The 15,710-nt window shown below is 41.7% G+C and overlaps 1 protein-coding gene across 1 annotated transcript; it reads right to left on the bottom strand.

The window, feature by feature from the left end:
• Positions 1–9,796: 9,796 nt before the first annotated feature.
• LOC138899753 (uncharacterized mitochondrial protein AtMg00860-like) lies at positions 9,797–10,408 on the bottom strand. The gene has a single exon (XM_070186442.1). The coding sequence runs from the start codon at positions 10,406–10,408 to the stop codon at positions 9,797–9,799; it is 612 nt and encodes a 203-aa protein (XP_070042543.1).
• Positions 10,409–15,710: the final 5,302 nt, after the last annotated feature.

The following is a 15,710-nucleotide window of genomic DNA, read 5'->3' as shown; positions in this document are numbered from 1 at the left end:
TGTATTGAAAGGTGTTCATAATCTCCTCGAAGTCCATTAGATGTGTATTTGGATCTTCGTTTGACTTCCCTATGAAGGCACAGCCATTCTGAAGGGTTTGAAGCAACCATTGCTTTAACTGGAAATTATTTGTTGCAATTGAATATGGTCTCACACTTGATAATCCTTGATTGTAGACCAGTCTAGCATAATTGCCAAGTGGTCTCCCAAGCATGGGAGCTATATTTCTGAACTATCTGCACCCAAAGGTTGATTTTGAGCAATTCCACAACCCTTCTCTTCTTTTTAGATAATCTGTGCATCTCTAAAAGCTACTTCCTCAGCATACCGTACAACTTTCTCTTCTTTCGGCTGCTTCTCTCACAGCCAAATCCGCATTGTCTTCATCGTTTTCATCCATATCTTTGGTTGAGGATTGCCCAACCTTTTCTGATGTCTTGGTGAGACTTCTTTACTTATTTTGATGTTGTAGTTGTTTTTTAATTTCTGGCTCATATGGTAGCACTTCCGTCATAGAAGTTTGAGTCATGCACCAATCTAACATGTAACCTGCGCACACTCAAAGAACATCAAACGTAAAAAGAAAAAACTAAAATAAAAATAAAAGAATAATTACTAAATTAGCACTACAAACTATTTCAAACACTATTGATTGCCAATCCCCGACAATGGCACCAAAATTTGACGAGCGCAAAACACACACTTAAATATGCTCACTAGTCAAATATAGTATAATATAATATAGTATCCATGGGGATTGGAGTTAAACAGTATTATCGTAGTTTGTAGCTAGATTTCTATCCAAGATGATCAACAATTTAGATTTATGTGATTAATACTAAAATTAACTAAAAATCTAGAGCTAATTGACTAATGACAATCGAAGCAAGGACTGAGCAAAGGAAGATATCAAATGGGAGAAAATAGCATTTTGATAGGACAGGTGCAAGATAATTGTCTGGGACTTAACTCTAGATAATTCACTTCTAATGTTCAAGTGAGTCTCTCGAATTCACTTAATTATCAGTACAATTGTTTAGTAGAAACTCCTCTCTCGATTAAGTCTCAACCTCTCAATATGAACCAATTTAAGCTCGGTGAAGATATGCAAGAATGTATAATGGATTGGTCTTTAGGAGAACTTCTCTCGATTATCCTCCTAACTAGGTTTAATCAATGATTCAACTAGCCTCTTTCGATTACTAAAAAGAATTAATGAACTCAACCAACACTATAATGCACAGATATCACAAGTTATTCCTCTCTCGATTACATGAACAAGTAAATATAGATGCAATGATTAAATCATCCAAAACGATTCAATACATAAAACTAGAGCTATAATCCAAAAACAAATATCAATACACCAAATCCATCAAACCTTAATGAGAATTACTCCATAATCATGGAGAAATTCATCACAAATATAATTAAAGTATAGGAAAACATAAAGTCGATCCAAACTCGGGGCTTGAGTAAGGATTCAATGATGAACTACTTGTGCTTTTGCTTCTCCAAATCCTCCTTAGCCTCCTTAGGTCGAATATGTGTCAAAAGTTCAGAAAATGACATTTTTCCATGTATTTATACCATGTAGGGTCGAGCCCAAATGAAATCACCTTTTCTTACGCGGAATATGATAATTACTCTATAACATTTGCACAGGCATGCAACATGGGGAGACACGTCATGCGGGGCATTAGTGTGGTAATCCAGAGAGTTGAAATATGTCAGGTAGTAGAAAACTACACATGCGCAGCGCCCCATGCGTCGCCCCTCATGCAGCGACTGTGTGGATTTCTCACAGTACAGATTCTTTCATGCATTTTGACATCCAGATGTGATTTTCGACCCACGAACGCGATCCCGACTTATTCCCTTGAGCGTTTACTCAAACTTCAAAGCTCAAAATAGCTCGAATTCATTCTGTAACATCTACATGGCTCAGAATCACCCCTACAAGGCATAAAACACATAATTAATACAAAACACTAGCGATTAAAGCTCAAAACGAATAAAGTGCAATAAATTGGAGTGTAATAAGCAACTAAAACATGAGATTATAGCCTACCATCAAGTATCAGCACTAAAATCCCTCACAAAGGCCAACTACACCAAACACCCCTCAACCATCCGTTGATCCTTCAAATATGAAATCACTCTACTAGAAATGTGACCAATAGAACCTCTGCACTCCAACTTAGGCAACCCCAACATCGCCAACATCACAGTCTTGGTTTAACAATCAAGAATAGCATGGAATCTAGTCTCATAACCCCCAACTATAACAACAGACAATCGATATACACGATCCACCACAATAGAATTACCCACCGGTGTAGATACATGAACAGGTATATCTAAAGAGTCACGAGGCATATCCAATTAACGAACAAAATAGGATGACATGTAAGAGTAAGTGGAACCAGGTTCAAATAACACTGAAGCATCCCTGCGGACATTGATACAATACATGTGATCATGGCATGAGAAGAAACTGCCTCTGGCCTGGCGGGAAATGCATAGCAATAGGCTTGACCACTGCTTGACCAGCCTCCCCCTCTAGGGCGGCCTCGAACTGACTAAGCCCCACCCCTGGCTGGTTGTGCGGGTGGTGTAGCTACAGGTGCAGAAATCATAGGCTGCAAGCTCTACTATGGGACTCTACTAAAAGTTTGGGACAATCCCTCTTGAGATGACTCCAATCCCCAAACTCAAAGCAACCCTTCCTATGAGGCTGCTTACCCTGATAACCAGGATAACTGCCTATGGAACCCTGAGTAGATGGACAATGGTAAGAACTGTGTGTCGGCAGTGTACTAAATGATGACTGAACTAGGTGAGTACTATATGAACTGTGGCTAACGAATGAACCACGAGATATCTGTCGAGCTGTCAGATCGGGCCTAATAGTACAACCTCTATTGTGATAAGACTCGACTTTAGACGATGCACCACTAAAACCACCTGAACCACAGGGCCTCTTGCCCTATCGCTCCTCTATCTCAAGCCTGCGAACATGTCAAGTGCCTAGCAATCTCAACCACCTGGTTAAACCTAGCATCCATCTCGGCCTCTCGAGCCAAACTATAACGTAAACCATAGTAGAGGCCATCAATGAACCTCCTTATCTTCTCCCTCTTAGTGAAAACCAACCATACTGCATGACATGCCAAATTTGCAAATCTCATCTTGTACTGAGTCAAAGTAATACCCTCCTGTCATAGCTACTCAAACACCTGATGTAACTCCTCCCTGCGTGTCTGTGGAACAAACTTCTCTAAGAACAGAACTGAGAATTGATGCCATGTAAGTGGTGGTGCGCTAGCTGGCCTGCCTGACTCATAGTTCAGCCACCATCTGTAGGTTGCCCCTATTAGTTGAAAAGTAGTAAAGGGAACTCCATTGGTGTCCACAATACCGGTGTTGCAAAGAATTAGATGACACTGATCCAGAAAACTCTTAGAATCCTCTAACTCTACTCCGCTGAACTCAGGAGGATCAAGCCTCTTAAATCGTTCCAACCTCTTCTGCTCCTAATCGCATAATGGTGGACCAACCTCGGCCCGCGCAGAAATAACTGGCTAAACTGGTAACACCCATGGTGTCTGATAACCCTGAGCTAGCTTCTTTAGTGTATGGGCGGCAGGATTCTGGGATCCTCCCCCAACCTATGAGGTAGCTGGTGAAACTGGTACCATACACGCCTGAGTCGAGCTCGTGCACATGCTCAAGATCTAGGCCAAGGCCTCCTAAAGACAAGGTATAACAATGGGTACCACCGATGTCTGAGTTGGTCCCACTAGCTAAACAGTATCCGTAACCTGCTCCTCCATAGGAGAGACTGGTAACTCCACAGGTGCTGCTCTAGTAGTAGTGTGACCCCACTTCGGCCTCTACCGAGGCGCTGGCCTCTAGAGGCCTTGGATAGAGGTGATGGTGCATGCCTCTCCCCCCCCCCCCCCTGATCCGGTTGAACGTGTCCTTACTATCTGTGAGACAATAGTAGAGTAAAGGTTAAAACTTCAGAATTAATAAATCTTCATGAAAAGAATGCAAGAAAGCGAAGTTTTTTTCTAACAGTTCGGTAGCCTCTCAAAGATAAGTACAGACGTCTCCACACCGATCTGCAAGACTCTACTAAACTTGCTCATGACCTGTAGAACCTATGAACCTAAGGTTCTGATACTAACTTGTCACGGCCCAAAACCACTAACCGGTCGTGATGGCGCCTAACGCACTTGCTAGGCAAGCCGAAAATAACTATAACGAATCATAATTATATAAATGACGAAAACAACACAAGTCTAAAGCCACAAACACAACGTAAGCATAATAAATCCCCCATAACTAGTATATACAGAGCCATGAGCTCTAATACAGAAATACAAGTCTAAAATACCAAATAATAATGTTGTCTGAACGAAAGACAACAATACAAAATAAAAAAAGATGCCAAGACTACGGTCGAGATGCAGCTCTACCTCTTCTCTCCAAGATAACTCAGCAAAAGCTCTCAGTTACTGGCGGCTCGGTCCAACATCTAGATCTGCACAATTAAGTGTAGAGTATAGTATGAATAAAACCGACCCCATGTACTCAGCAAGTATCATAACTAACCTCGGCGAGGTAATAGAAGCATGAATTATAAATGATACTCACTAATCACCTGTACAGTTCATAAATCTAACAAGTACATAACAAAATTATGATCACGTTATGAATCATAGATAAAACCAGCTTGGTGCACATGAAGACTTAACGTATTCTGCTAAGCCAACAATCCAGCATATAAAGAAGATAAGCAAATAAATTAGGCAACAACCAAGGAAAATTGCAAATAAAGGTGAAATGCAACAACCAAATCCAACACTGCCATCGTTTCCTCACAATTTCAATAACCGAACCAAACCACCGATCAGCTTCTCAAACCGCGTGTACACCATCAAGAAGAAACATGAGAGGGTGATCCGGGGAGGATGGATCAGTATCCACATGTTGCACGGTGCAGTCATGTGCCAATAATCATAATCCACCTGGTGTGGTCACAGGCTCAATTCCACAATCCGCCCTGCGTGGTCACATGCTCAATATCATAATCCACCCGGCGTGGTCATAGGCTCAACATCATAATCCACCTGGCGTGGTCACGGGCTCAATATCACAATCCGCCAGGTGTGGTCATAGGCTCAATATCACAATCCGCCCGGCGTGGCCACAAGCTCAATATCAAAAACCGCATGGCATGGTCACATGCTACCAGTCCAAACCATATCACACAAAAAGCAAATATACAAGAATACACGTATATGATCAATGAATATAAAAATTCATACTCCTAGACTGGTATAAGTGAAATGCTAAGGTATATGCATGTGCAAAGTGTGCTATCTAGCTCAAATTAGGCAATTGCATCAAGAAAGTAGCAATTATCAGCTTCAATTAGGAGATTAACCTCTATATAACCCCAAACATGGCTCAAATAGCTCACAACAAGGTAACAAATATAAGAACCATCACAGCATGAAGCTTAACAACCATCCAAGGCATATGATAGCCTAAACACTACTCTGAGCATGAATAATACCCCGGTGCATGCACATGGGATCAACCCCACAGATGTGCGCCACCCACAGCACGTTGCTATCACAAATAACTCAGCCAACCAGTGCCTCAACCAACTTTAGGTAGGATACTTACCTTAAGCAAGACAAATTAGTACTCTAGGAAGCCCTTCCCACGTGAATCAACCTCCGGACGACTCGCAACTAGCAAAAATAACTTAATATCATCAATAAAAGATATAGGAAATTATTCCAAATGATAAAGCTAAGATCTTGAATCAATTTTACAAAGTCAACCCAAAATTTCAACCCCGGGCCCGCACCCCGAAACCCAATCAAATTCATAAATTTCGAACACCAATTTCGATACGAGACCAAATATATGTGTTTCATCCAAATCCGACCTCAAATCAACCCTGAAATCATCAATTTATACTTTAAAAAAGTTTTTACTAAAATTCTCAATTTACTCCCTTAGATTCAATAATTAAATACTAATTCAAGGTTGGAATCATGAAAAATAAATAAATCCGAGTCAAAAACACTTACCCCAATCCAAATCGTGAAAATTCCCTCCAAGATCGCCCAAATTCTAGCTCTATAGCTCAAAATATGATAAAATAACCGAAACCTTTGAAATAGAGTACTTAAATATTCTGCCCGGGCATATACATCGCGATCGCGGGACCAACATTGCAATCACAAAGAATGAAAACTCACTGTCTGATAAATTCCCTCTGCGAACGCGAAGTCCTTCACATGAACGCGACCCTTCTCTAGATTGGCTTACGCGAACGCGGCCACCTATGCGAGATCGCGTAGACAAAAACTCCAACCCAGCCATACGCCTTCGCGAAATCGGTACTTGAGCAAGAACACGAATCAACACCTCCCAGAGCTTCGCGAACACGACACATCTCATGCGACCACGAATTGTAAAACCTTTCTGCCCTAAACTCTACTCCGCGATTGCGAGCCTCCAACCGCGATCGCGATGAACAACCCTTGTACCAGAAATCAGCAGATCCAAAAAAAGGAGTAATGGTTCGAACCCATCTGAAACACACCCGAGGTCCTCAAAATCCCTTCCATTCACACCAGCCAATTACAAAACATGACACGGACCTGATCGAAGACCCATATCACACCAAACAACATCAAAACCGTGAATCCCACATCAATTCAAGCCTAAGGAACTGAACCAAATTTTTGAATTCAAGACTTACGCCGAACAAGCCTAAACAACTCGAAATGACCTCAAATTTTGCACGCAAGTCCCAAATGACACAACGGACCTATTCTAACTCCCGGAACCAAAATTCGAACCTCATACGATCAATTCAACTCTCGGTCAAACCTATCAACCTTCCAAAAACATTCAACTTTTCAACTTTTGTCAATTCAAGACAAAATGACCTAGGAACCTCCAAATCACAATACGGACATACGCCTATGTCCAAAATCACCATACGAAGCTAATGGAACCATCAAAATACCATTTCGGGATCTTCTGCACAAAAGTCAAATTACAGCCAACTCTTATGACTCAAGCATCCAACCTTGGGATGAAGTGTCCCAATTTACACTGAAACTTTCCCAAAACCAAACCAACCACCCCGGAAAGTCCCATAATCACAAATACACATATGTAAATTATCAAATAGGGGAAATGGGGCTGAAATACTCAAAACAAACAGTCGGGTCGTTCCAAGCCAAAATCCTTCATCGCAAATAGGTGCCTCCCACCGCTTTCGCAAAGAACAAAACCAGAACCAGCAAAATCTGCTAACTTCAACCTTGTTTCGAGTGGTCCGAAACTCATCCAGGACCCTATCCAATTATACCAACAAGTCCATAAACATAATATGCACCTACTCGAAGTCTCAAAAATTATAAAATAACATCAGAACGAAGAATCAAACCTCAAAATTAAATTAATCAACTTCTAAACTTCATACTTCTTCTACCTAACCCCGAACACGACGAATCATAATTAGACAACTCCGAATGACGCCAAATTTTATGCATAAGTCACCAAGCACTATACAAACCTATTCCAAGGATCAGAATCCCAAATGGACATAGATAACACCAAAGTCTACTTCAACTCAAACATAGAAAACTCTAAAACCTTCAAGATTCCATCTTCTAACAATAAGAGCTGAAATGCTCCCGATCCACCTGAAACTCAATCCGAACATATGCCCTAGAACAAAATCACCATACAAACCAATTGGGACCTTCAAATCCTGATTCTGAGGTCGATTACTCAAAGTGTTGACCCACGTCAAACATGGCCACCTTAGGCCACTATAATGGAACTAAGTGTTCTAGATTCAACCTGAACCCTTCCAAAACAAAATCAACCATCCCCGAGTAATAAAATAGAAAACACACATATGCGAAGTCTTAAATAGGGGAACGGGGATCTAGAAAGTAAAATGATCGGTCGGGTCATTACATTCTCCACCTCTTAAACAAATGTTCATCCTCAAACGAGTTTAGAATCTTACATAAAGTGCGGAATAAGTTCGAATATCTGCTCCGCATGTCCTCCTCGATCTCTAAGTCACTTCATCGACTGGTTGAGCCCTCCATTGGACCTTCATCGTTGAGATCTTCTTAGACCTCAACTTACGAACCTGCCTATCAATAATGGAAACTGGCTCCTACTCATAACCCAAGCACTCATCTAGGTGAACCATGTTGTTATCCAACACATGGGACCTATCGGTAAAGTACCTCCATAGCATAGACACGTAGAATACCGTATGAACTCCCGATAAACTAGGAGGCAAAACAAGCATATATGCAACCTCACCAACTCGCTCCAAAACCTAAAATGGACTGATGAACATCGGATTCATCTTGCCCCTATTTTTGAACCTCATGATACCCTTCATCGATGAGAGTTTCAAAAGTACCTTCTCGCCCACCATAAATGAGAAATCACGCATTTTCTGGTCCTCGTAACTCTTTTGCCTGGACTATGCTGTGCGAAACTGCTCCAGAATAAACTTTACCTTATCCAATGCATCCCTTACCAAATCAGTACCATATAACCTAGCCTCAACGGGCCCAAACCAACCGATGGGGGAACGACATTGTCGACCATACAAGGCCTCAAATTGAGCCATCTCAATGGTGGACTGATAACTATTATTTTAAGCAAACTCGGCCAATGGTAAGAATCGATATCACTACCCTACGAAGTCAATCACACATACTCGGAGCATATCCTCTAGAATCTGAACTGTCTGCTCCAACTGCCCATCGGTCTACGAATGAAAGGCCATGCCGAGCTTTACCCAAGTACCCAACTCACTCTGTAATGCTCTCCAAATATTCAAAGTGAATTGAGTGCCTCTTTATGAAATAATGGAAAAAGGCACGCCATACAACCGACAATCTCCTGAATATAAATGTGGCCCAACCTCTATGAATTGTATGTAGTCATCATCGGTATAGTGTGTAGACTTGGTCAGTATGTCGACAATGACCCAAACGGTATTAAATTTCCTCAACGCTTGCAAGAAACCAACCACGAAATACATAGTGATGCACTCCTACTTTCACTATGGTATAACCATCTGGTAAAGTAATCCACCTAGCCTCTAGTGCTCGTACTTAAACCTACTGACAATTCATACATCTCGACACATACTCAACAACGTTCTTCTTTATCTGCTGCCACCAATAATGATGCCTTAGGTCACGATACATCTACGTGGCACCTGTATGAATGGAATAACGCAAATAGTATACCTCATCTAGAATCGCCTCCCTCAGGTCATCAACACTAGGAACACATAAGCGACCCTGGAGTCACAGAACACTACCATCTCCGATAGTAACCTCCTTGGCATCACCCCGTAGAACTGTCTCTCTAAGAACCAGCAGTACGGATCATTATACCGACGAGCCTTGATCCGCTCGAATAAAGAAGATTGAGCTACAACACATGCAAGAACCTGACTAGGATCTGAAATATCCAACCTCACAAGTCTGTTAGCTAAGGACTGAATGTCCACATCCAATGGCCTCTCTTCTGCTAAAATAAATGCCAAACTACCCATACTCTTGGACTTTCTGCTCAAGGCATCCGCGACGACCACATTCACCTTTCCAGATGATAAAGGATGGAAATATCATAATACTTCAGTAACTCAAGACACCTGCACTGCCTCAGATTAAGATCCCTCCACTTAAACAGATGTTGCAAACTGTGGTGATCATTGTAAACCATTGTAAACCTCATACGACACTTCATCAAGATAATACCTCCAGATCATAAGAACATGAATTATCGCAACCAACTCCAAATCATGCATAGGGTAATTCTTCTCGTGGACCTTCAACTGACGTGAAGCATATGTAATAACTCGCCCCTCCTGCATCAATACACAACCCAAACCAACGTGTGAAGTATCGCAATGCATAATATACATCCCTGAACCAGAGGGAAAAACCAACATTGGTGTTGTAGTTAATGCGGTATTGAGCTTCTGAAATCTTGCCTCGTAATCATCGGACCATTTGAACTGAGCACCCTTCTGGGTCAATCTAGTCAAAGGAGCTATAATAGGTGAGAAGCCCTCCACAAACCGACGATAATAACCTACTAGCCCCAAGAAACTCCTAATCTCGGTCGTGGTGGTACGGCGAGGCCAATTCTGAACTGCCTTAATCTTCCTAAGATCCACCTTAATATCCTCACCTGATACAACATGCCCCAAGAAAGCCACAGAATTTAACCAGCACACGCAGTTGCAGAACTTATCATATAGCTTTTGTTCATGCAAGGTCTGATGTACTATCCTCAAATATTGCTCATGCTCCTCCATTTTACGCGAGTAAATCAATATGTCATCAACGAAGGCAATGAAAAATGAGTAATGATATGTATTGAACACACGATTCATAAAATCCATAAATGTTGCAGGGGCATTAGTCAAGCCGAAGGACATCACTAGAAACTCATAGTGTTCATATCTAGTCTAAAAAGCCGTCTTCAGAATATCCGAAGCACGAATCCTCAGTTGATGATACCCAGATCTCAAGTCAGTCTTCGAAAATGCTCTAGCACCCTGAAGCTAATGAAAAAAATCATCAATGTGTGGCAATAGATACTTATTCTTGATGGTGACTTTGTTCAGCTGGTGGTGGTAAATGCACATCCACATACTCACATCCTTGCTCTTCACAAATAATACCAGTACACCCCAAGGCGACACATTGGGCCTGATGAATCCCTTCTCGAGCAACTCCTGAAGCTACTCCTTCAACTCCCTCAATTGTACTAGAGCCATACGATAAGGCAAAATAGAGATAGGTTGGGTGGTTGGTACCAAATAAATGCAAAGATTGATATCACGATCCGGTGGATGCCTGGTAGACCAGCAAGAAATACATCGGAAAACCCATGCACCATAGGAACAGAATATATCGTAGGAGTCTTCACAGCAGTATCTTGAACAAAGTCCAGATAGGTTAAACAATCTTTCTCGATCATATGTCGAGCCTTCAAGAAAGAGATAACCTAAATAGAGTACTAATAGATGAGCCTCTCCACTCCAACCTAGGAAACTCTGACATCGCCAAGGTAACAGTATTGGCATGGAAATCGAGAATGACATGGTACAGAGACAACCAGTCCATACCCAAGATAACCTCTAAGTTGATCATATCAAGCAACAGAAGATCCGTTCGGGTCTCATATCCACAGAAAGTCACTACGCAGGACCGATAAACCCAATCCACAATAACAGAATCACCCACTAGCATGGACACATATACAGGAACACCCAAGGACTCACAAGATATATCCAGATAAGGAGCAAAAAGAGAAGAGACATAGGAATAGATAGACCCTGGATAAAATAGTACTGAAACATCCATACGGCAGATAGAAATAATATATTTGATCACGGCGTCAGAGGCTACTGCATCTGGTCTGGCTGAGAAGGCATAGCATCTAGCCGGAGTGCCACTTGACTGGACTCCACCTCTAGGGTGACCCCTACCTACCTACCCTCCGCCTCTGGCCGGCCGAACGGGCGATGTGGAAGCTGGTGGAGTACTTATAAGCTGAGGGACCTACTGTACTGTCTTTCCTCAAAGCCTGGGGTAAAACCTCCTCATATGAATAAGTTCCCCACACTCAAAGCAATCTCTCAGTGCGAAAAATGGTTGACCCTAGGTCTGACCCGGATAGCCTGAGTACCCATTGGAGGAACCCTAAATAGTTGACGGATGGTAGGTGCTCTCTGAAATGGTGCTGAAATAAGGTCACGTTGGAGCACCCCGAGCAAGTTGTGGTAATGAATACATAGGCATCCTAGGTTGGCCCCTCATGAACTGACCACTTCCCCCAGACAGTGTGTCACTAAATCCACTAAGTTGTCGAGGTTGATTATCCCTCGATGTGAACTCTCTGCCCTGGTTGTGTATACATGCGATCCTCCAAGCTATCTCCACAACCTTATAGTAAGGAGTCCCCATCTCTGCCTCTCGGTCCACAGAACATTGAATCTCATAGTGCAAGCCCGCAATAAACCTTTGCACTCTCTTCGCTTCTATGGAGAGTATGAGAGCTGCATGATGAGACAACTCGGAGAATCTTGCCTTATACTCTATCACAAACATCTGACCCTACTGGAGCTGCTTGAACTGCCCTGTACTCCTCCCTCTATGAGGTTGGCAATAAGAGGTGTGTGAATTGATCCCTAGTCAAGGGAGGTGAACCCGCTGGCCTGCTCTGGAGATTAGACGGCCACCATCTACGGGCCTTCCCCTCTAGCTAAAATGTGGTGATGTCCACCCCGTTGGACTCCGCTACTCTCATATTATGTAGCCTCTCCCTATAACGGTCAATAAAATCATGAGGGTCCTCTAACTACTCGCTACTAAAGGCAGGAGGATGAAGCCTGGTCCATCTGTCTAGCCACTTTTGCTCATCAATGATTGCGACCCAGTCTGACCTCTGCTCTAGCCACTGCAACCGGCTGAACCTCACCTGTAGGTAGTTCACACGGGGTTAGATACACAATAGCAGCGTCCCCTAGCGCATAAGCGATAGGAGTCCGTGCTCCCCCTCCCACCTGAGATGTGGCCGGATCTACAGGAAATAGTCCAGTCTGAGTCATAGAATCCATGAATTGCAGCATATGGACCACGACCTCCTGAAAGCCCGATGCGGTCATAAAGTCTATGTCATGCTCAGACCTCGGAGAGCGCGACTGACACTCAACCTAGATACCCCGGTCAAGCAAGTCTACTTAATACCTTCTACCCAACCTTACCCATGAACAATGATACCACCATATAAGAATCAGTAACAAGAGATAGACATGAGAAGAGTAAAGTATTCCACATTCTTTTTCCATTACTCAAAGGGTATTCATATTACAATTTACAAAGTATTACAAGTTCATAGTTACGAGAGAAAAACAAGTTTGCCAAATACCAACACTTCTAGTTCATTACCCAACATTGAACACTACCCACAACATATCTACGGAGCCTCTAAGTACAACAGAAGAGTAATATGGAAGTGTCGGTGATAAGGCCTCGGCTATACCTCAAAACACAAAGTACCACGTCAAGTGACATAAGGCCCAGAACATAATAGGGCACACCAAAATATACTGAGTAGAGGGTAACTGCTAGCGAGGATCCAAGTCGCCCGCTGACGAACCATCTGCATCCATTGAAGATGCAGCGCCCCCGGCAAAAGGGACATTAGTACATGTGGAATAGTACTAGTATATAAAGCTAAATATCCTCTTTTGAAATAGAACACAAGTATAATAAAGGGAAAATAATGGAAGCAGCAAGAAACAATCAATGATATTCAAATGCCAAGTTAAAATAGAACAATTTTCAAAATACGGAAATAATATATATTTTTGGTTGGGAGATCATTAGCATCGATATACCACGTGTTTTTTGCACGTAGTCCGATCACGCCCGATCATCTAGTACATCTCACCATGAACAATATGGATTGATAGGTGATACAAAAATAAAGGTGTTACCAAAAGTAGGAACCACCATACGCCCGACATAGCGTCCGATCTCCACCCGATCGGCTAGGCCGCCTTCCCACATATGTCATGTGGGTCGACTTCATTACTTCCAATTCACAACTATCATCAATCTCATCCCAATTAAGGGGAATAATCTCATCAAACAATATTTCAATCTCATCCCATATAAGGGGATAATCATAATCCACTCCTACAATGGTACGTGTAGTTTCGGGTGTGGGCCGTTTTGACCCACCCTTCCTTGGTTCGCTAATGATACTCCCAAAAATATTTTCTTTTGCACACAAGGGAAACAAAAATACAAATACATTCACCTCATAACCTTTCACACCATATATAGTTTCATCAGTACTTTCAACCATTCATAACATCATTATTTCCTTGGCACTCTTGGCCATACGTATGATTCTTCATTCATGGCACGTTGGTCGTATCTCATATTTCACATTTTCATTTCTTTACTATCAAGTATCATTACCATAAACATCAACGTATAGATTATTCCAAAAATTATAACTTTAAGTTCATTAGTAATAAAGGCTTTAAACACAATAGATTCCTTTCCAAAGAATGGAGCAAAATGACTAGTAATTGAAGCACGAGTTAAAATCATAAATGAGTGATACACCACATATTCTTGAAATACTTTTTTCCAAAAGGGCAATACACAATTTCAACTCATGAGTATATAAGAAATCAAATCACATTGGAAATATTTATAAAGGAGAGCATGGTAATTTACAATTGAAACACAAATTCAAATCAAATGCACTAGTTACAACAACCATGGCCACATTTTATATCTCACCCTTGCTTTATTCAGTTCTATACATCATCATAGGTTACCAACAATTAAGGGCATTTGGAATCAAGACCTCCAAAATGTATATGAGTCTTAAGCACGTTGAGTTTTCTTTCCAAGTTAAGCTTAATAAACTTTCATTTGAAATATGAATCGAAGTCAAAACATTTTAATACATAAACTATACTTGAACACATTTACGAAGGAGATCATGGTGATTTAGGAACAATTGAAACGTGTTTTGAGTATGTACATACTTTCAACACAACGCTTACTTGGGATAATCGAATTTATTAGGAACCACTCGGAATAAGGAAATTAGGAACATGGGCCAACCATACTTGAAACTTACGCGGACATCATGGAATTTGATTCTAACAGAGAAGTTTAGCCAACATACTTTGCTTGAGCATTCCTTAAACTACTACAACATCCCAACACCTCTGACAATATCAATGTATAGGAAGATAGCAAAAATCAGATAATAACTAGAAGGATTCTCAGGGTGTAACTCTCTTAGGAATTTTATTAAACACCTATTATGCAAAATCGACTACAAAGCTCTACAATGGTAATCCCTTCCTCCCTTAACCAATTTCAATAAGAAACTACCCGATATAGTTCAACAATCCCACATACTACCTCATATTGGCACATGCATGGCCTATCTCCAACCCCACAGCATATTTAAACTCATTACCTCTTGCATGAAAGCTTAGGAGAAGGACTTACCGGATAGATGATGGTTTAGTGAGTGATTCTATTGAAACTTCAAGATTGGGACAAGGATTGATGATTACAACGGCTATGTCTTCTCCCTCTCTCTCTCTAAGATACTCTCACTTCTCCCTAAAATATCAGATATTTACTTCAAAATGAGCCCCAAAGGCTATTAATCAAAATGGGGTAGGGTTATAAAAATAGAAAATGGACCCTCCGAACTCAACTTTGTGGTCACAGAGTGGACCGCAGAATAGATATACAGCCTGCAAAATGGACCGCGGAAGTGATGCCAAAAACTGGGCTGGCATGGGCCAGTCTGCGGCCAGGTCTGTGGTCCGCAGACCAGTTCTACGGCCGCAAAATAGACTGCAGAATCACCCTCCGAATTTCATCATGCCAATTCTATGATGGAAGTGCGGACCGCGAAATGGATATACGATCACATAATGGACCGCAGAAATGACCTTCAAAATTCAACAAATGTTCTACTAAATTCCGCAATGATTATGCGGTTCGCGGAATGGTTCTTCGGTCATGAAATTGACCGCAAAATTGCCTTTTTCTGCCAAAAGA

This window comes from Nicotiana tomentosiformis, chromosome 10 (assembly GCF_000390325.3).
Source record: "Nicotiana tomentosiformis chromosome 10, ASM39032v3, whole genome shotgun sequence".
NCBI classification, from domain to species: domain Eukaryota; kingdom Viridiplantae; phylum Streptophyta; class Magnoliopsida; order Solanales; family Solanaceae; genus Nicotiana; species Nicotiana tomentosiformis.
This window is presented reverse-complemented; position numbering and strand designations above follow the sequence as displayed.

Coding starts and splice junctions, on each gene's coding strand:
- LOC138899753 (XM_070186442.1), bottom strand. CDS start 10,408: ATGGAGGAGCATGAGCAATATTTGAGGATAGTACATCAGACCTTGCAT.